The sequence below is a fragment of the Mustelus asterias genome, unplaced genomic scaffold (genome assembly GCF_964213995.1).
Source record: "Mustelus asterias unplaced genomic scaffold, sMusAst1.hap1.1 HAP1_SCAFFOLD_96, whole genome shotgun sequence".
Lineage (NCBI taxonomy): Eukaryota > Metazoa > Chordata > Chondrichthyes > Carcharhiniformes > Triakidae > Mustelus > Mustelus asterias.
Window position 1 is genome coordinate 279,644 of NW_027590144.1, and position 22,197 is coordinate 301,840.

Here is a 22,197-nt window from a genome sequence, read left to right on the forward strand (position 1 = left end):
TTTCATGTCAAACAGGGTGACATGCCCTGGTGTATCATTATTTAAAACCTCAGCCCTTAAATAATTTAAACAGGTAAAGTTCAGTCAGAGAATACTGATCCACTGTGACCCAAAAACAAGATACCGCAGTTGCTGCAAATCCCACCTCAAAACATAAGATGTTGGAAACAGTCAGCAGGACAAACAGCGTCTATGGAGAGTGAGACAGAGTGAATGTTTCAAGTCGCTGACCTTTTATCCAAACCTGAAGAATTAGAGATTTAATGATTTACAAACAAATGCAAAGTCAAGGAAAATAGAGACGGATAGGAGGAAAGGACAAACGGCCTCGTGATAGGATGTAACGTTGGAGTGATTGAATGACAATGGGGATGATTAATGTTTCCACTGACACAATATCCCAGATCTGGATCCAAATCTCAGGCGAAATGAGAAGGGAACTCCTCGCTGAAACAAGCACGAACTCCTGGATGCAGTTTTCACTCATATACTATTAACTGTGATATCAACAAAGCGGGATGGAGAAAGGCTCATTTTCAGCGGGGACATCACCAGAGGAATGGACAGCTGGAGTTCACCCAAGAAAACGGCAAAGTTTAAAAGCAGCCGCGGCCAACGTGGGGCTGGAACCCACGACCTTGAGATTAAGAGTCTCATGCCCTACCGACTGAGCTAGCCGGGCACCAGCAACCGCAACCATTCCAAATTCCAAAATGCGTGGAGACAAATATGTGTTTTTTTTCCATCTGGTGTCTCAGATTGTTCTGATTCCAAAGTTTGCAATGAATCGACCGACAGAATCGCTCGGGTTACAATGCATTCTTCTCAATCATCAATAACATCATTGTCATTTTCCATGTCCCAGCTTCATGTCCATACCAACATAGAGCGAGAGGGAGTGGGGCAGACATGTACAGCCCATGAGTAGTACTACAACATCCCAACAATCCCATTTGGCCCATCGAGTGTGCATCGACCACAGCCCCGCACAGACACTATCTCCATAACCCCATGCATTTATTCGAGCTAGGCACTCAGAGGCAATTTGGCGTGGCCAATCCACCTAACCCGCAAATCTTTTCACAGTGGGAGGATTCTGGACCACCCAGAGATAACTCACGCAGACATGGGGAGAACGTGCGAATTCCTCACAGACAGTGATCCGAGCGGGGAATCGAATGCGGCTCTCTGGTTCCCTGAAGCAGCAGTGCTAACCACTCTGCAACCGTGACACCCAAATACACAGCAGTTACCTGATGAAGACGCTGCGGTCCGAAAACCTGTGACAGCAGAAAGGCCTGCTGGACTTTAACCTGGCATTGTGAGACTTCTTACTCTGCCCACCCCATCCAACAATGACGCCTCCACATCATGACTGTACACACAGCAGCTGTCTGAATCCAAAATCATGGGATCCTTTGAATTGGCGAATTGGGATAAAGTGAATGTCCATATGTTTAAAAAGTCTTGATTTACTTGTGAGTGTGTTATGTTGATCGAATCCCTGCAGCGTGTACTCAGTTTCTCAAACCAAACCCCATATAAACCAATTCTGCCGTGTGCACGGTTATAGGGACACACACAGGTACTGGGGCATACACAGTTACATGGGCACTCTCAGGTACATGGGCACACTCAGGTACATGGGTATACAGACGCAGATACGGGGGCGCGCACACAGGTACAGGAACAGCTCATACAGAAACAGGGGCACACATACAGATACAGGGACACACATACAGATACAGAGACATAGACGCACAGATACAGGGGCACACACACACAGACACACACACACACATAAACACACAGAAGCGCGCGCACACATGTACACGCACACACACACACACACGCACACACACACACGGAGAGACACAAAGATACCAGGGCAAACACACAGATACAGTGACATACCTCCAGATACAGGAACGCACACTCATGCAAATGCCTGAGTTCTCACAGATACAGGATGACGCACAGATTTAGGGGCACTCAGAGATAGAGGAGCACACACATATACAGGAGCACACAAACAGAGATACTGGGACATACAGAGATCCATGGGCACACACAGACTCTGCGGCACACACTCAGATAGTGGGGCATACGCAGCTACAGGTGCACACACAGTGAGATAGTAGGGCATACAGAGATTCAGGGGCACGCACAGAGTCAGCAGCACACACAAACACACACACACACACACACAGATAGTGGGGCATATACAGATCCGGGGCACACACACACAGATACAGGTGCGCACACAGAGAGATCGTAGGGCATACACAGATGCAGGGGCATATACAGATTCGGGGGAAGACACAGCGACACAGGGACACACACACACAACAATACAGGGGCATCTTCGGAGACACAGGAGCACAGTGATGTGACCACAGCTGCTGCCAAACCTACTGAGAACTTACGACTTCTGCTGTTTTTATTATCAATCCTGGTTTTATTATAACATAAAACACAACAAGTCGGCAAAGATCAGTGGAATGAGGTGCACCCCCTGGTAACAGCAGGACATGTTTCTCGACTCATTGATCGACAGTTCCGCCGCGCAATAGCAAAAAACCGCAATGGCCTCCTCAGAAACCAAACACAGGACATGGCTGATAGAGTGCACTTCGTCGTCCAGTACTTCCCCAGAGCGCAGAAATTACGACATTTTCTTCGGAGCCTTCAACATGTCATCGATGAAGATAAATATCTCGCCAAGGCCATTCTCACACCGCCACTACTTGCCTTCAAACAACCGCGCAACTTCAAACAGACCAATGTTTGTCGCAAAATACACAGCCTTCAGGAGAACAGCGCCACAACACCACACAACTCTGCCACTCCAACCTCTGCACGATGTGCCGAATCATCGATATGGATGCCATCATCGCACCCTGAGAACACCATCCACCAGGTACACTGCACTGGACGTTGAACTGGCTGCCAAATTGTCCTCCCGATTCCTGCTTTATGAGGAACTTAAATAAAAGATGCTTCGACAAATCAATCCTCAACAATGGCAAAGAAGAGCAAAGGTCCGCCTAAATTTAAACTCGGTTCGCTGGATTCAGAGTGGTCAACATTAGACCAGAGGACCTACAACATAGCAGCCAGCTGCAAATGGTCACTCAAAGCATTTGACCTACTTGCAGTTGCTGCCACATTGAATGAAAAAGGTCACGTGCATTTCATTTTTAATTCTCAGAAAGTGGAAAACTAAACACTGAGGAAATTTCAGCAAATTCCAGCGCAATCACATTGCAGACGATGCAGCGAATGACTCTCCTGGCGCCATTGCATCAGCTCCAGAGAACGATTGCCCAAGAACACAAAGGGCTGAGAAGCAGGGAAACCACAGTGGGCAAGGGGTCCACCTACATGTGTCACTCATTCACTCATCCGTCCCAATTTAAACCAGAATTCGGAGGCGAGAGGCCAGAGTGCGAACCATTACAACATGGAATCGACAGCAGTCTTTTCTCCAAAACACACGCACGCACTGACTCTCTTTCTCTCTCTCACGCACTCACGCACACACACACATTTTGCTCAATAATTGCCAGACTCTAAATCGAATTGTTATTGTGCGACATCAACTGCTTCTATCTTTCAACAGAGGAGTTAAAGAGTCGCAAAAAGATGAAAAGCACGAATGTTGCCGGCATCTGGCGCCAGAGGTTCAGCAATGTGCATCGTAACAGCAGCTGAACTGGCTGACAAACTGTCCTCTCGATTCGGACTTGGTGAGAAAATTCAACGCCCTTCAGCATATCCATCACCTGCAAATTAAAGCAAAGCTCCGCCGAGATTTGAACTCAGATCGCTGGATTCAGAGTCCAGAGTGCTCACCATTACACCACGGAACCCAACACACGGGCGCAATCTGAAAATGGTCGCTCAGTACCTGTGCCAATTTGAACAACAGGGCGAAATATCAGTCCCATTGCACAATTCCGTCAATTACCCACAGCAATTCATATTTACATTGCCCTTGCTGATTCCTCCTGCAAAAATGAGTAAGCTACCTTCAACTGCATTATATTTCACTGTAGCTCACCACGTTTAAAGAGCAATGTTCGCATCGAACTTTTACAAACCTGTTGTGTTAAAAATGCTGAACAACATCAGCTTGTCACAGCTCTGCTTTCGTCACACTGGAGCCAGTGTGAAAATATGAACAATTTAATGTCTTAACAGACAGGGAGGAGTGTATGAATGTCGATAATTTACACTGTGCACATTCCTGTCATAAGTATTTGGGAGAATCAGGAAGATGAGATCCTGGTGATCCAGTGGTTCGGGTTCAGCCCTTTCAGGGTCGCAGACTGGCTTCGATATATTAAGATTTAAATGTTTTGATAAAGAAACCTCCAATACTTTCTGCTCGAAAGCAGCTCTGCCAGAAACAATGGTGTGAGATTTGTATTTTTGCTTCCGACTTTGGAGATGTTGATATAAGGTAAAATCTGGGTGGTAATGGATCGATTTAACCGTTTGCACTGACAGAAATATCACTCATTTCTGGATAAAAATATCGTGCTGAATGACAAGAAACTTCTCACTGAATTTAGCAGTAATCTATTTAACTTAGACTGATTCCAAGCAATCTGCATTCAGAAAGCAGTAACTGTGAGATTAACAAAGTGGGATAGAGAAAGACTCAGTTTGATTGGTGACGCTGCCAGAGGAATGGAGAGCTGGAGTTCACCCAGGAAAGCAGCAAAGTTTAAAAATAATGAGAACCACCCAATGTTGCCCTTGTCCATCATTCCTTGTTTCAGTTAATCCATCCTGTTATGCTCTCTATCACAGACCTTCCCTTTTAATCTCTTTACTGATAGCCAAGTTCCGCACACATGAGGACGGCCTCAACCGGGATATTGCGTTCATGTCTCACACTATCTGTAATCCCCACAGCTTGCCTGGACTTGCAGAGTCTCACTGGCTGTCCTGTCTGGAGACAATACACATCTCTTTAACCTGTCTTAATGCTCTCTCCACTCACATTGTTTGTACCTTTAAGACTTGATTAGCTGTAAGTATTCGCATTCCGACCATTATTTTGTAAATTGAGTTTGTGTCTTTATATGCCCTGTTTGTGAACAGAATTCCCACTCACCTGAAGAAGGAGCTGTTGGACTTTAACCTGGTGCTGTTAAACTCCTTACTGTGTTTACCCCAGTCCAACGCCGGCATCTCCACATCATGACAATCAACCTAACCCACACATCTTTGAAAAGGAAAGCGGATCACCAGGAGGAAACCCGCGCAGACGGGAAGAACGTGAAAACTCCGCATGTCCAGTAACCCGAGAAATTGAACCTTAGTCACTGGGGCTGTGAGGCATCAGTTCTAACAACTGTCCCAACGTGTCGTCCTTTCTACTGCATTCAATTTTACTGCAGCCCACTGCATTCAAAGGGCAGTGTTAGTATCAACCTGTGATTAAATCACGTTGTGGTAATTCTGCTGAACAACATGAATTTATCACCGTTAATGGACCGTGGGTTCCAACCCCAAGTTGAGCGCGATTGTTTTAAAACTTTGCCGCATTTCTGGTTGAACTTCAGCTCGCCATTCCAACCCGCAGTCTCACCATTAAAACTGAGTCGTTCTCCATCCCGCGCTGTTAATCTCACCGTTACTGGTTTCTGAGTGAAAACTGCCTCCATTTCACTGGAGGTCAGAAAGTTTGCTGTTTAATTCAGTTAAAGGTTTTCTTGTCACTGAGCCCGAGATTTGGACCCTGATCTGCACGATATTTGTGTCAGTGGAAACAATGAAATCCACTCCATTGGCAGCCAAATTCTACCCCGCATCACCATCTCTATCGTCAGCGCTTTCCAGTCCATCGCTTTTTAAAAAATTCTTGACATGTGACATTTCCAACTCAGACACAAAGGAGGAAACCTCCCTGATGCTAATTGCGATAAGACTGGTGCTGACCCGGAAGTAACGCGGGATTGTTGTACAGGGTACAGCAATAAATTGACATCCCCTGACGGGGAACCGAACCCGGGCCACGGCGGTGAGAGCGCCGAATCCTAACCACTAGACCATCAGGTAAGTTAATACAAATTCTTTAAAACACTCATTTATATGTGGACCACCTGCCTTTTATGTTATTTTGGTCATTTTATTCACCAGAGCATGTTTCTCCTTCAAAGTTTAATGTTTAGATGGAACACAAGTGACTGCTTCAGCCAATGAAAACAGCGAATTCTGTTAGTTGGAACATGAAATCGACAGTGAGGTGAAATAGTCCCGCAAGGTGCCATGTGACACTTTCAATTTCCAAAACCCACCAACTCCATCACTGTGGCTCCTGTGAAACTTACAGGGTAACACACGGCAGGCATTCATCACAGAGAGCAAGTGATACAAGTCATTTACGAAACACTATCATGTCGCTTCTCTTCCTGTTTCTGTTCTCCAGCTTCCTCTGACCGTCCAGCTCCCAGGGTCAATTAGCTGCTTAATGCAGACAGAGACAAGTAGTGAGCCCGAGCTATATCTGGAAAGCAGGGGCAGGGAATGTAAGACACACGGTACTGAGAGGAGATGGAGTTTAGAGATGACAGTATAAAGAGATCCAGATATCTCATCTTCCTGATCCTCCCAGAAACTGATTACAGGAATGTGTACACTGCCAATTACCCACTGTCACACTCTCCTTCCAGGCTTCAACACGGAGTTAAGTTTTGAAGTTTTTGAAGTATTGCTACAGTTGTTCAGGGTTTAGCACTGCTGCCTGATAGCCAGGGACCCCGGTTCATTTCCGGCCTCAGGTGACTCTCTGTGTGGAGTTTGCACGTTCGCCCCGTGTCTGCACGGCTTTCCTTTCACTTGTTCCGCTTTCCACCCACAGTCCAAAGATGTGTGGATTCGGTGGATTGGCTATGCTAAAATGCCCCTCAGTGTCAGAGGGGTTAGCAGGTTAAATACGTGGTGTTGCAGGGATTTGACGGAGGTGGGATTGTTGTCGGTGCAGGCTCGGTGTACCGAATGGCCTCCTTCTGTGCTGCAGGGAATCTATCATTCTATGAATTTGATAGGGGAAGACATTATTTTCCCTGGCTGTGGAATCTAAGACTTTCGCAGTAACTTCATTGCAGTGTTAATGTAAGGCTATTTGTGAAACTAATAATGAATAATAAATGAATAAACTTAAATAATGTTTTGATTCTAATTGTTAAGTTTAATGGGATAATGGAAGCAAATTTAAATTACGTGTAATTTGTTTGAAATCAATATGCATTACAGAATGTTGATCACACCGGATAACATTCCATCCAGTAACACTTGATGGATATATAGATGTACGAGACACGTTTTTTACACAGACGGTGGTGGGTGCCTGGAACTCATCGGGAGATGCAGTGGAAGCAGATACGATGGTGGGTTTTAAGGGGCGTCTGGACAAATACATGAATAGGATGGGAATAGGGGGATGTGGTCCCCGGAAGGGTAAGGGGTTTTAGTTCAGTCGGGCAGCATGGTCGATGCAGGCTTGGAGGGCCGAAGGGCCTGTTCCTGAGCTGTAATTTTCTTTGGTGTTTTTTTCTTATATATTTAATGACACCTCCGGGCCCATTGCCAACCCACAACTGTTTGCCTATGAATGCTGATGAGGTCAAAACAGTGAAAACTACGTCTCTGGGTGGTCTTAAACTGATGTGGAGATGCCGGCGTTGGACTGGGGTGAACACAGCAAGAGTTTTAACAACACCAGGTTAAGGTCCAACAGGTTTATTTGGTAGCAAATACCATTAGCTTAAGAGCACATTTCCACTCCATCTGACGAAGGAGCAGCGCTCCGAAAGCTAATGGTATTTTGCTACCAAATAAACCTGTTGGACTTTAACCTGGTGTTGTTAAAACTCTTGCTGTGGTCTTAAACTACCAACTTTTCAGTTAACAGCTGAACGCGCTGACTAATTGCGCCACAGAGACTGACAAAACAGCTGCTAAAGATATTCTAAACCAGGGTGTCAATGACCCAAATTCTATTTCTGCAAAACCTGTTCCAGAACTACAGCATGACCGCAGCATTTACAATTCTATATAAGTCTCTTTGGTTATGTTGATCCCGCAGAATCCCGCAGGATATAATACTTTCCACTCAATCACAAATAACATCACTCACAGCTGCACCGCCTTCCCAACATTGTGACCCATTTCCCTCAGGATTTCTTCCAGTATTTAATATTTTCCTGGTTTTCGCAACATTTTGAAATGAGATTCTCTTCAATGTACAACACAAATGGAATTGCAAATCTGACGGACAAACAATGGAAAACAATTCACTGGGTAACAGAAATCCCACAGTGCTCATTTCCAGATTCACAACACTCAGCTTTTCAGTCAAATGAACGAATTTATGACTGAAAAGTTTTGGAAAGTTGGTAAAAATATTGTTTGTGACTCACTCGGGTATTGTGTAAATGCTGTTTGAATATTCAGTGAGCGCACTATAATCGATCAACTTTTTGATGAGCGTTTGGTCGGTGCATTGTTATGTTTCACACCGTTTGGAGTATCCTGTGTCCCAGGGATGGGCAGTAAGCCGCTGATTGAAGCTGCAGTTGCCGCTTTCTGCTGGCAGCAGATGGGTGATTGGAGAGTGCGTGGTAAGATCCTGCTGCTTGTCCCTGTCTCACTCACTGTGGAACTGGGGTAGAGAGAATCATTGATTGTTTTGTTTCCCCATCTATGTTGCATTATAGGAAGGATGTGGAAGCATTGGAAAGGGTGCAGAGGAGATTTACTAGGATGTTGCCTGGTATGGTGGGAAGGTTTGATGAGGAAAGGCTGAGAGACTTGAGGATGTTTTCGTTAGAGAGAAGAAGGTTAAGAGGTGACTTAATAGAGGCGTACAAGATGATCAGAGGATGAGATAGGGTGGATAGTGAGAGCCTTTTTCCTCAGATGGTGATAGCTAGCACGAGGGGACATAGCTTTAAATTGAGGGTTGATAGATATAGGACAGATGTCAGAGGTAGATTCTTCACTCAGAGAGTAGTAAGGGCGTGGAATGCCCTGCCTGCAGCAGGAGTGGACTTGCCAACATTAAGGGCATTTAAATGGTCATTGGATAAACATATGGATGATATTGGAATAGTGTAGGTTAGATGGGCTTTAGATTGGTTTCACTGGTCGGCGCAACATCGAGGGCCGAAGGGCCTGTACTGCGCTGTAATGTTCTATGTTCTATGAATCAGGGCAGCACTTACTCAGTTAATGGTAGGGCGTTGAGGAGAGTTACAGAACAAAGAGATCTAGAGGTACATGTTCATAGCTCCTTGAAAGTGAGGTCACAAGATGGACAGTGGTGAAGAAGGCATTCGGCATGCTTGGTTTCGTCAGTCAGAACATTGAATACAGGAAGTAGGACGTCTTGTTGAAGTTGTACAAGACATTGGTAAGGTCACATTTGGAATACTGTGTACAGTTCTGGTCATCCTATTATAGAAAAGATATTATTAAACTAGAAATAGTGCAGAAAAGATTTACAGGGATGCTACCCGGACTTGATGGTTTGAGTTATAAGGAAAGGCTGGATAGACTGGAACTTTTTTCTCTAGAGCATAGAAGGCTGAGGGGTGATCTTATAGAAGTCTATAAAATAATGAGGGGCATAGCTCAGCTGGATAGTCAATATCTTTTCCCAAAGGTAGGGAAGTCTAAAACTGGAGGGCATAGGTTTAAGGTGAGAGGGGAGTGGTACAAAAGTGTCCAGAGGGGCAATTGTTTCACACAGAGGATAATGAGTGTCTGGAAAAAGCTGCCAGAGGTAGTAGTAGAGGCGGGTACAATTCTGTCTTTTAAAAAGCACTTAGATTGGAACATGGATACGATGGGTATAGAGGGATGTGGGCCAAATGCAGGCAATTGGGACGAGCTTAGGGGTTTTAAAAAGAAGGGTGGCATTTACAAGTTGGGCCGAAGGGCCTGTTTCCATGCTGTAAATCTCCATGAAATTGTGGTCAGTGCAGATTCGATGGGCCGAATGGCCTCCTTCTGCACTGTAGGATTCTATGATTCTATTGATCATAAGTCTGACGTGTCTAGGTCACGAATGTGCACAATATTAATTTAGTGTGCCCTTAAATGTCAGCCATCTCCTGGAGAAAACATCCCTTTAATTGTGAACATTAGCAAAGAGACCATGCTTCATCCAGACAAATAAATGAGTCAAGTTGAGGGAGCAAAGGATGTCAATGTCTTTAAAAAAGAGAGACAGACAGACCTGGGCCAATCTGTCCAGAGTCTGCAGCCTCCCTGGATTCACTTCCTTTCCCTTCAGTTGCTGCAAGTCCCCAATTTCCCCCAGAATGAGAAAAGAAATGGAAAGGGAGAGAAAAGAAAGTCTTTTACTCACAGATGTTGGCCTCATTTTAGGTCAAACGAAATAAACAAACTCAAATTAAGTCAGGACAAAGTAAAAGGGGCAGCTCCCCAAAAGGAGGGGGAACAGCCCGAACAGAAATCAAAGTTCAAAGGAAACTTAAAGACATCAAATTAAAATGTGATTATCAGGGTCGATAACGCACCCCAACCCCTGCGGTGCCCAATGGGCGCCCGTGGACACCGCATGCTCCCTCTCCAGGGACACCTGGCCACGAACGGAGCCGCGGTAGAGGGGAAGACAGTCAGGATGGACGGCCCCCTCGATCGCCCGCTGCCTGGACCGGTAAATGGCGCGTTTCACCAGGCCCAGGAGCAGGTTCACGAGGAGGTCGCCATCCCGACCCTCCCCTCTCCGCACCAGGTGTCCGTAGATCAGGAGCGAGGGGCTGAAGTGCAAACAAAACATCAGCAAAAGGTTCTTTAGGAAAACAAAAAGGGAGTGCAGCCTAAGACACTCAACATAGACATGGTCCACGGACTCCACAAGGCCACAGAAAGGGCCGTCTTCGGAGCCCGTGAACCAGTGAATCCTACGGTTGTGTGTGTGTGGGGGGGGGGGGTTGGGGTGGGTGGGGGTGGGGGCGTGGGGAGGGGTGGGGGGGTTGGGGGGGGTGCGGGGGGTGGGGTGGGGGGGGTGAGGGTGGGGTGGGGGTTGGGGAGCAGCGTAGCGAGGCGACCCTCCCCTCTCCGCACCAGGTGTCCGTAGATCAGGAGCGAGGGGCTGAAGTGCAAACAAAACATCAACAAAAGGTTCTTTAGGAAAACAAAAAGGGAGTGCAGCCTAAGACACTCAACATAGACATGGTCCACGGACTCCACAAGGCCACAGAAAGGGCCGTCTTCGGAGCCCGTGAACCAGTGAATCCTACGGTTGTGTGTGTGGGGGGGGGGGGGTTTTGGGTGGGTGGGGGTGGGGGCGTGGGGAGGGGTGGGGGGGTTGGGGGGGGTGCGGGGGGTGGGGTGGGGGGGGTGAGGGTGGGGTGGGGGTTGGGGAGCAGCGTAGCGAGGCGACCGTGTTCCAGACAGTGAATCCGCACGAGGGACGACTCGGTGGGATGCACGAGGGAGACCCCGCCTCGCTCTGGGCAGACTCCAAAAGTGCCCCCGTGCCCACCACCGAGCCGCTGACCTCCTCAGGGCGGTCGCCCCTCGACTCCGAGTCCCCCGCCGCAGGACGTACGGCGGGCGGCACGGAGCCACCAACTCGCCCCAACCCCTCCCCGATCCCACCCCCAGGATCAGCGGAGGAGGCGTTCCCCCCGGGCTCAGCTTCCCCGGTTTGCAGGCCCGCGTGCAGCGGCGACTCAGTCCCCCGCTCCGCCCCAGACGCTTGGACACCCCCCAGGTCCGGTACAACCTCCGGATTAAGGTCGGGGATGTCCAGCGTCCAAGGCCGGGACGGAGAGGACGAGTGGACCATTTCCTCGCCACCGCCGCACGGGGACACGAACATTGGGGTGTTGCCCCAGTCCCCCAGCATCCTGAAAAAGAACTCCGGGTTGTAATCGGCTGGGTGGAACGGATACTAAACCCTCCCTCCAGGACCTCCTCCCGGGTCAGGCAGACAAAAGGAGAAATGGACAAAAAGGAGTCGACATGGCGGAGGGAGGGGTCCCAAAGGTCAAGCGGGATCGGCACCACCCCGGACCTGACCTCCCCCAGTGGATGGAGGTGGGGGAGGAGGAGCTCACCGGGTAGAAAGGGCGGGACGTTCGAGATGATGATCTTATGGGCGGTGGCCTCCAAAGGGTCCACCGCCAGGAACGTCCCGCCCACCGTGAGCCCCCTCTCCAGGCCGAGGTGGACCGCCCGCTCGGCCTTCAAAAAGAATACGGCCCGGCCGTACATCTTAGAGGCCGCGACAATGGCTGAGGGGCCGACAACCCCAGCCATTGCCTTAACACAGGCCTCGATGGACATGTCGGGGTGGGTGTAGCACTTCACCCCGAGCTGCTGCGTGAGCAACGAAAAAGGTGGCAGGGCCTTGGGAGCGGCGGGGGCTCTGGTAGCCGCCACGCCCGCATAGGTGGGCCGAGAAGGCTCTGCCACCGGCGAAGCTGGCGATGCCTCCATAGTAATCAAGGGAGTGCTACGCCCACCCCGAGACTGCCCAGATGCACGGCAGGGCGTATGTGAGGAGGGAAAAATAAGGGAGGGTGGGGTAGGTGGATGGGGATCTAGGTGCTCTCTCCCCGGAGCGAGCGAGGAGAGAGGAGGTCGGAGGAGCAGGAGGGAGGACGAGGGACAAGGCACGGAGGGGGGCCGGTGCCCCAGTCAGGGGGAAAGAGGGGAGGGGGTGTCAGTGTTGGGGGCAGCAGCAGTGGGTGGGGGACTTTACTCCTCCAGCCCTTTCGGGCGCAAACAGTTCAAGTCCGGGGTGTCTTCACCGCCGCCCCCCCCCCCCCACTGCAGATGGAAAAAACAGTCTGAATTTACTTCACCACCCCCCCCCCCCCTCCCTTTCAGGCACCGACCTTCTGATGATGAGGGCACCAGCCCAACCACTCAGTCCCTAGATGTTGAAACGTGCCGTCCTCCCTCCCATAGATGGAAAGAAAAAAGTCACTGCGAGTCCTCTCTCCCTCCAGGGAGAAAGCACCCTCCAGTGGACGGACGGACGGCAGGCAGGTAGGCCAGACGGCAGGCAGGCAGGCCAGACAACAGGCAGGCAGGCCAGACGGCAGGCAGGCCAGACGGCAGGCAGGCCAGCCAGAAAACAGGCAGGCAGGCCAGACGGCAGGCATGCAGGCCAGACGACAGGCAGGCCAGACGACAGGCAGGCAGGCCAGACGACAGCAGGCAGGCAGGCAACAGCTCACCTTCCTCCCCCTTCCCACTTTCAGATGCTGGAATGACCAAATTAACATTTCTGCCCGGTTCTGACCCGGGGACCTTTCGCGTGTCAGGCAAATGTGACAACCACTTCACTACAGAAACAACCTCTCTGATGTTGGCGACAGGAGGAAGTTTCAGTCTGTCTGAAGCTCAATCTTCATTCACACAAAGCCCGCGCTCTGATCAGCTGGAGGACCAGAGTCCTTCCGGTCCTCCAACTCTTCCTATTAATCAACACCTCAGAAGGTCAGGGGGTGGGATCTGCCCTGCAATTCTCAGCTTCCCCCTCCCTTGGACATGCGCAGTCCCCGGCCGGGGGGAGGGGGAGCTCACCGAGCGGCTTCTCACTCTGGCCGGAGCCGTCAGCCGGTTGCCTGGAAACCTTGGCTCGATGTGGTGCAGGGGGAGGGGAACAATGGGTGGGGGCGGGGCTCCCGGGTCCGCGCGCCCGGGCTTGCTCACTGGAACCCGGAGACGTCACCGCGGAGCAGAGTGATTCCTATTGGCTGATTCAAGGATGGCTCCATTGTGATGTCACAAAGGGGAAGTTGGCCAATGATGATGTAATTTAAACAATGCCTGAGGTCACTTCACTTCTTGGTCAGACCTCCTTTTCAGTCCAGTGCTACTTGGAGTTTACCGTCAATTCAACAACTATTGGGTTACAAGTCCCTCACAGCTCTGATCACAAATTTATGATAAAATAATTTAAACAATGCATGAGAACGCTTCTTAACTAACTACCTAGTACTGTTTGTTGATTGGTCAGACCCCCTTTTTACAGATTCAGGAATCTCAGCCACTGAACACTAGCCGGTCCTGCAATAAGTTTAATTCTAACTCATTCTGAGTAAATATTCTCACCAGGTCCTCTTTCAGAGCCCTGCTAAGCAGCTTTAATGGTTCATGTTTGTAGAAACTGAGCAGTCACAGGAACGTGGTCAAGATAGTCATGTCCCACAATGCCTCGCATTTAATCTGCAGTCCTTCAGTTATAACAGAATACGTGGCTGTCTGTAGCTGCCTCGGCCACGATCAGTGCCAACACTGCCTTCCTGAACTGCTACAATGCCGAAGGTGTAAGTACACCCATAGTGCTGTTAGTGAGGGATTTCCAGCTACACATTCCACATTTCCTCTAGACTGTGGGTGGATGCGAGATTGATACATTTCATTCAACTGCACCCAAGCTGAGTTATTCAAATCCCTTTATTGTACGTGACAATATATTCATGATTTCTTTAAAACAGAAATTAAACATTCCCATTTGATTTCCGGTATTAACATATTCTGTTAGTTTGTTCTTTATTGTCAATGTCAGGCTGGGGTTGTTCTCCTTGGAGCAAAGGAGGTTGAGGGGAGATTTGATAGAGGTGGACAAGATTCTGACAGGTTTAGGTAAGGTGGACAAAGAAAAGCTGTTCCCATTAGCTGATGGGACAGGGATGAGGGGGTCACAGATTTATGGTTTTGGGTCAGAGAGGAAGGGGGGGATGTGAGGAAGAATATTTTGATGCAGTGAATGGTAATGACCTGGAACTTGCTGCCTACGAGGGTGGAGGAAGTGGAGACAAGAAACAATTACAAAGGAAATTGGATGGGCATTTGGGAGGTTTCAAACAGAAATGCTGACTAAATATCTCTGAACTTCCTAACACCCTGTCACTCTGATCCTTGTGAAATCTGAAACCAGGTATTCGCAACAAGACTCAAAGAGCATCAGCCCACTGGAGGCAAAGTCATGAGACCGGCCAGTCCAGCAGAAAGAAACCCTCCGACCCTCCCCATTGACCAACTGTGAGAATGAACAAATGCAGTCCTGGATGTAATTGAGAGCAGAAACAATAACAGGAGAATCCAACCTCTGGAATCACTCGTGAGCGTTTTGGTGTCTCAGCAGGTGGGATGAAGCTCTGAACCCCTTCCCACACTGAGAGCAGATGAATGGCCTCTCCCCAGTGTGAACTCGCTGGTGTGTCTGCAGGTCAGATAACTGAGTGAATCCCTTCCCACACTGAGAGCAGGTGAATGGCCTCTCCCCAGTGTGAACTCGCTGGTGTTTCTGCAGGTTAGATAATTGACTGAACCCCTTCTCACACTCAGAGCAGGTGAATGGCCTCTCCCCGGTGTGAAGTCGCTGATGCGTCTGCAGGCTGCATAACTGAGTGAATCCCTTCCCACACTGAGAGCAGGTGAATGGTCTCTCCCCAGTGTGAACTCGCTGGTGTTTCTGCAGGTTAGCTAATTGACTGAACCCCTTCTCACACTGAGAGCAGGTGAACGGTCTCTCCCCAGTGTGAACTCGCTGGTGTGTCCGCAGGGTGGATAAATCAGTGAATCCCTTCTCACACTGAGAGCAGGTGAATGGTCTCTCCCCAGTGTGGCTGCGCCGATGAACTTCCAGCTGAGATGGGGCTCTGTATCTCTTCCCACAGTCCACACATTTCCATGGTTTCTCCATGGTGCAGGTGTTTTTTCCTCTCTCTTCAGTTGAAGACTCGTCCACACACAGAACAGTCTCCCCCCGCTGTGAATGGTGTGATATTTATTCAGGCTGTGTAACTGGTTCAAGCTCAGTGCACTGGAACACACTCACTCCAGTGTGGCAGTGTGTTGGCTCTTTTCCAGTCACACTGATGTTTGAAATCTTTTCAAGTCATCAGACCGGACAACCATTTCTCCTCGATTCAAAGGCCGATGATATTCAGGTCCTAAGGAATATGACTCTGTTAGATCTAGATGTGGCGTTTGAGATTTCAGCCTGTGATTCCTCTTTCAATATCCTGTAAAACAAGTTTACAGAGGTCATCAGTGTCAGTGCAGGATAGAAATTCAGAACACACAATTCTAGTTTCTATGGAACATTCTTTCCTCTCTCCAGACTCGAAACATTGGCTCTATTCTCTCTCTATCTGGGGGATAGCGTGGGAAATGATGCTGTGGTAGACCAGCCAATTCTCAATGAATGGTTGAGGCAGTTCGATGGGCTGAATGGCCAACTGCAGCTCCTGTTTCTTATGATTTGTGTGTCCACGACAGGAAGCAGTGAGCATGGATCTGTCAATCAGTCGCAATCAGCACCTTCAGGAGAATTGGGAGGGTGAATATTAGATACAGCAGAGTGAGAATGGAGGGAGAGTGTGTGGGATGGAGATTTACAGCTTTTGGGGAATGAGAGAGGAAAGAATGTCCATTAGAATCATAGAATTCTTACGTCTTATCAGCCGTCCCTGAGCCTTCACAATGAATCTTTTTTCTCAAGACACTCTTATCTCTGACTTGTCTGTGCTGCTCGCAGTCTCACAAAGCAGCTGCCTGTGTGTTGACACAAGGGGCCCTGCGAGGCAAGTTTAATGCTCCATGACTGTGTCTTTAATGACTGAATAACTATAGGAATATGGTCAAGTCAGCTAAATCACATGATGCTTTATGTTTCGGTTAGTAACTGTCCATTTTGTTAACATAGCACATTTGGATATATAAATACATATAAAAGCAAAATATTGCGGATGCTGGAATCTGAAACAAAAACAGAAAATTCTGGAAAATGTCAGCAGGTCTGACAGCATCTGTGGAGAGAGAGTAGAGCCAACATTTAAAGTCTGGATGACCCTTCATCAGAGTTCTGACAAAGGGTCATCCAGACTCGAAGTGTGAGTCTATTCTCTCTCTATAAATATATATAGGACAGCTGCCTCAGCCTTGGTCCACTCTAACACATGCATGAAGCAGTGCTGACTATGTGGAAATGCTCAGATTAAAGTTTCCTGCCTTCTCTTTAACAGCGAGTGAAAATGTTTATCGGCTTGCAGACCTTCAAAGGAGTCAGTGTCTGCTATTTCAGCATGAACAGGCTAATCTTCACCGACGTAGGCCCCAGAACATTCTGCTTTTCGGCCTTCACCAGAGGGTGAGCAAGACCAGATTTCTCCATAGCAAATACCAAAGGTGAGATATGGGGATATGCTGTGCAAATAAAAGATTAGCAGAAGTCAATTTTTCATCGAATGTGAAAGGGCAAAAAGCTAGGATTTAATTGGCGAATATGTCCGTCAATGAAGGATTAGAAATATTCCTGGTTTCTGATTTGCTGTAATTGACTATTATTGCCAAGTTATTTTTCTGTAACATCAGAACCACTTGCGGGACAGCTGCACAGGGTTTCTCCTTGTGCACAAGTCATTAAAGGCCCCACATTGGATTGTGCGTGGTGTCCTGTGCTGTTTTTACTCAAGTCGACTAAGAATGCCTAAAGTTGCTGGTACCCAGGATCTCTGACAACTATCCCTCACCAGACCTTGATTATCCAAAGGTTGTAAGAAGTCTGACAACACCAGGTTAAAGTCCAACAGGTTTATTTGGTAGCTATTTGGTAGTTTATTTGACTATCAAATGAACATGTTGGACTTTAACCTGGTGTTGTTAGACTTCTTACTGTGTTTACCCAGTCCAACGCCAGCATCTCCACATCATATCCAAAGGTTGGTCAGAATCCTCTCCAGTAACTTACCCGCCACTGTTGTCAGGTTCACCGGCCTGTAATTACCAGGCTTCTCTTTGCAACCCTTCTTAAACAACGGAACAACATTAGCCACACTCGTCTTCCTATTGGCTGATTCGTGGCGTCACAATGCGGAAGTTGGCCACTGAGCTTCAGAGTGAAACTTCCTCCTCTGGGCAACATCTGGGAGGAAATCAATGTTTCCCCCTTTCCATTTCTTTTCTCATTCTGGGGGAAATTGGGGACTTGCAGCAACTGAAGGGAATGAAGTGAATTCGGTCTGTACATTCCACACATTTTTACTCCAGTAATGTTGACATTTATCTGTTTGGCAGCCTGCATGGAAATTTTCAGCTCTCTGTGTCCAGAACAGGAAGCAGTGAGCATGGATCTGTCAATCAGCCTCAATCAGCACCTTCAGGAGAATTGGGAGGGTGAAAATTAGATACAGCAGAGTGAGAATGGAGGGAGAGTGTGTGGGATGGAGATTCACAGCTTTTGGGGACTGAAATAGGAAAGAATGTTCCATAGAAACTAGAATTGTCCTGTGGCGCCACTTTTAGGAAATCTCAAAAGAGTCACTTGATTCATAATCATTTACAGGTAATCAAGTCTTAAAGGTACAGACAATGCAAGTGGAGGGAGCGTTAAGCGCAGGTTAAAGAGATGTGTATTGTCTCCAGCCAGGACAGTTAGTGAGGCTGTCCCCATGTGTGCGGAACTTGGCTATCAGTCTCTGCATTCTCCAAGGCGGCCTTCACGACACACGACAACGCAGGGTCGCTGAGCAGAGACTGATAGCCAAGTTCCGCACACGAGGACGGCCTCAACCGGGATCTTGGGTTCATGTCACACTATCTGTAACCCCCACGACTTGCCTGGGCTTGCAAAATCTCACTTACTGTCCTGTCTGGAGACAATACACATCTCTTTAACCTGTGCTTAACCCTTTCTCCACTCACATTGTCTGTACCTTTAAAGACTTGATTACCTGTAAAGACTCGTATTCCAACCATTATTTTGTAAATTGAGTTTGTGTCTTTATATGCCTTGTTTGTGAACAGAACTCCCACTTATATGATGAAGGAGCAGTGCTCCGAAACCTAGTGGCTTGTGCTACCAAATAAGCCTGTTGGACTTTAACCTGGTGTTGTGAGACTTCTTACTGTGTTTACCCCAGTCCAACACCGGCATCTCCACATCTTGGAAATATATCGCCGTTCCTTCGCAGTCGCTGGGTCAAAATGCTGGAATTTCCTCCCTACCAGCAGGGTGGATGTACTTGCACCACATGGACTGCAGTGGGTTCAGGTCCCATACATCACAAAGGTAGACACTCCTGCGCCCCCTACAAACATGGCGATCGCACCTGCACCCTGTTGCACATTGCCCCTTACAAAGATGCCGGCCGCACATGCGCACTGATAGACATTGCCACCGACAGATTGCGGCCGTCAGCCCAGGCCCAACACGACAAGTTGCGCCTCCAATATGACACCAACAGGGCGCCCGGAAAGTTATTTATCGGGGTTTGAGTTTGAACAACATGTTTACGAAACCTCTCCACCCACCCGCCACATTCACCTCTCTCTGCGCGCCGCCCTTTACCTTGAACTGATCTCGGATTCGAGTTAAAACCGTCCGTCCGCCGCCATTACCCGCACTGCGCATGCTTCCGACCCCTCCCCTAATCACGCTGGTTGGAGGACCAGCCGCTCCCGCTCGGTCCTCCAGCCCCGCCCCTTTTTCCTATTGGTCCGGAGCTGCCGTCAATCAGTCCCCGGGCATTATGACGTTGGGCATGCGCAGTGCGGCTCATGTCCAAGGACAGGCGCTTGTTTGTCTGATCTTCAGGCGGGAAGGAGGCGGATAAGCGGAGGCAGCGTTAGGGGCAGTGGGTGGGAGGGGAGGCTCCACACACCCAGTGGAGGCTCCACACACCCAGTGGAGGCTTCAACACCCCCAATAAGGAACTAGCGGCACCGCCTCAACACCCAACACAACGGCAGCTGCAGCGCTTTCTCCCGGGGCCAGGCCCCACTGGACAAATGTGGCTTCAGGAAGGAAATGCAGCAATGGGTTTGATTTGATTTATTGTCACATGTATTGGGATACAGTGAAAAGTATTGTTTCTTGCGCGGTATACAGACAAATCATACCGTTCATAGAGTACATAGGGGAGTAGGAGAGAGTGCAGAATATAGTGTTGCAATTACAGAAAGGGTGAAGAGAAAGATCAGCTTAATATGAGGTAGGTCCATTCAAAAGGAGGAGGCTTTGGAGAGGGTACAGAAAATATTTACCAGGATGTTGCCTGGTATGGAGGGCATTAGTTATGAGGAGAGGTTGGAGAAACTTGGTTTGTCCTCACTGGAACGACGGAGGTTGAGGGACGACCTGATAGAAGTCTACATGATTATGAGAGGCATGGACAGAGTGGATAGTCAGAAGCTTTTTCCCAGAATGGAAGAGTCAATTACTAGGGGGCACAGGTTTAAGGTGTGAGGGGCAAGGTTTAAAGGAGATGTACGAGGCACATTTTTTACACAGAGAGTAGTGGGTGCCTGGAACTCGCTGCCAGGGAAGGTAGTGGAAGCAGATATGATAGTGACTTTTAAGGGGCATCTTGACAAGTACATGAATAGGATGGGAATAGAGGGATATGGTCCCCGGAAGGGTAGGGGGTTTTAGTTCGGTCGGGCAGCATGGTCGGTGCAGGCTTGAAAGGTTGAAGGGCCTGTTCCTGTGCTGTAATTTTCTTTGTTCTGTGTTTGTAAGAGTCTGATTGCAGCAGGGAAGAAGCTGTTTTTGAGTCGGTTGGTATGTGGCCTCAGACTTTTGTATCTTTTTCCCGGTGGAAGAAGATAGAAAAGAGAATGTCCAGGATAAGTGGGGTCCTTGATTGTGCTGGCTGCTTTTCTGAAGCAATAGGAAATGTGGACAGTGTCAATGGATAAGAGGCTGATTTGCGTGATGCACTGGGCCACATTCGCACCCCTTGTAGTTTCTTGCGCTCTTGGTCAGAACAGCAGCAATACCAAGCTGTGGTGTCCCTGTAAAAATTGATGAGAGTCGTAGTTGACATGTTGAATTTCCTGAGCCTCCTGAGAAAGTAGAGGCGTTGGTGGGCTTTCTTAACTAAAGCAGCAGTTTCGAGGGACCAGGACAGGTTGTTGTGATCTGAACACCTGGAAACCTGAAGCTCTCCATCATTTCCACTTTGTCACCGTTGATGTAGACAGGGCATGTCTTCCACTGCATTGCCTGAAATTTTGTATATATTCCAGTGATAGTTGGAAGAAGTCCATGCTGACTCTCTGTACATCAATCCACTCAGTCCCATTTCCCCTCCATAACTCTGTTCCCTTTTTAATTCCTTCACACCTATCTGATTTATTTTTCAAATCGTTGATCATTTCTGATTCCACCATGCACAGAAGCAGTGGGGTCAGGTCGTGACCACTCGTGAATGAAATTGTTCCTCACATCCCCTTTCTATTGCTGATCAATGATATGTTTAGTAATGTGGACATTGGGTAGCCGCCTGCATGAAGATTTTCAGGTCTCTTTGTACTGGACAGGAGCATGGGTCTGTCAATCAGCACCTTCAGGAGAATTGGGAGGGTGTGTATTAGGTACAGCAGTATGACAATGGGGGGAGAGTGTGTGGGATGGAGATTCACAACTTTCGGGAATGAGAAAGCAAAGAATATTCCACGGAAACTAGAATGGTCTGTTTTGAATTTCAGTCCTATACTTATACTGATAACTTCTATAAACAGGATATTAGAAGGAGAGAATTTACAGACTGAAATCTCACACCAGACGTCACAACAAGATGTTACAAAGTCACTGGATTCATCAGGACCCGAATTTAATTGCCGTTTGAACGTATGAGAAGAAATGTTTGTTTGTTCTGTCTGTGGGAAAAGATTTCAAACATCAGTGTGACTGGACAAGAATGGAGACCCCACACACCTGAGTGAGAGTGTTCCAGTGAACTGACTGTAGAAAGAGCTTCAACCAGTAACACAGCCTGAAAAACATCACCCCATTCACAGCGAGGAGAAACTGTACATGGGTTCTGTACTTGGATGTGGAATCAACTGATTATCAAAAGGACACTGGCAGCATGGAGAGACCATGGAAGTGTGGGGACTGTGGGAAGGGATTCCAGTGCCCATCTTCACTGGACACACATCGACGAGTTCATACTGGGGAGAGGCCGTTCACCTGCTCCGTGTGTGGGAAGGGATTCAGTATATCAACCACCCTGCTGAGACACCAGCGAGTTCACTCTGGGGAGAGGCCGTTCACCTGCTCTGTGTGTGAGAAAGGATTCACTCAGTTATCCAGCCTGCTGACACACCAGCGAGTTCACACCGGGGAGAGGCCTTTCGCCTGCTCAGACTGTGGGAAAGGATTCAGTGATCGTTCCACCCTGT

General features: G+C 48.4%; 2 protein-coding genes and 2 non-coding genes across 5 annotated transcripts in view; 1 reads left to right on the forward strand and 3 right to left on the reverse strand.

Moving 5' to 3' along the window:
• Positions 1–607: 607 nt before the first annotated feature.
• On the reverse strand, positions 608–682 carry trnak-cuu (transfer RNA lysine (anticodon CUU)). The gene has a single exon. It is a non-coding gene; the product is annotated as a tRNA-Lys (tRNA).
• Positions 683–3,800: 3,118 nt separating this feature from the next.
• On the reverse strand, positions 3,801–3,872 carry trnaq-cug (transfer RNA glutamine (anticodon CUG)). Its single transcript has one exon. It is a non-coding gene; the product is annotated as a tRNA-Gln (tRNA).
• A 2,095-nt stretch (positions 3,873–5,967) lies between these two features.
• Positions 5,968–22,197, forward strand: part of LOC144484227 (uncharacterized) — a 145,851-nt gene continuing 129,621 nt past the window's right edge. The window contains exons 1-3 of the mRNA XM_078202762.1: positions 5,968–6,069; positions 17,037–17,199; positions 18,817–19,081. The gene's annotated coding sequence lies outside the window, so the exon portion shown is untranslated. The remainder of the gene's footprint in view (positions 6,070–17,036; positions 17,200–18,816; positions 19,082–22,197) is intronic.
• Positions 14,100–19,441, reverse strand: LOC144484244 (uncharacterized). Of its 2 annotated transcripts, none has more exons than XM_078202777.1 (2): positions 19,361–19,441; positions 14,100–16,034 (listed from the first exon to the last, which is right to left on the reverse strand). In XM_078202777.1, exon 2 carries the CDS (start codon positions 15,710–15,712, stop codon positions 15,122–15,124), a length of 591 nt encoding a protein of 196 aa, XP_078058903.1. In that variant the 5' UTR covers positions 15,713–16,034; positions 19,361–19,441; the 3' UTR covers positions 14,100–15,121. The 2 variants fall into 2 exon arrangements, with proteins under 2 accessions (XP_078058903.1, XP_078058905.1); XM_078202779.1 differs by having other exon boundaries at positions 14,444–16,034; positions 19,337–19,437.

What these genes read in the sequence shown, in the direction of transcription:
- LOC144484244 (XM_078202777.1), bottom strand. Translation starts at nt 15,712, where the DNA reads ATGGAGAAACCATGGAAATGTGTGGACTGTGGGAAGAGATACAGAGCC.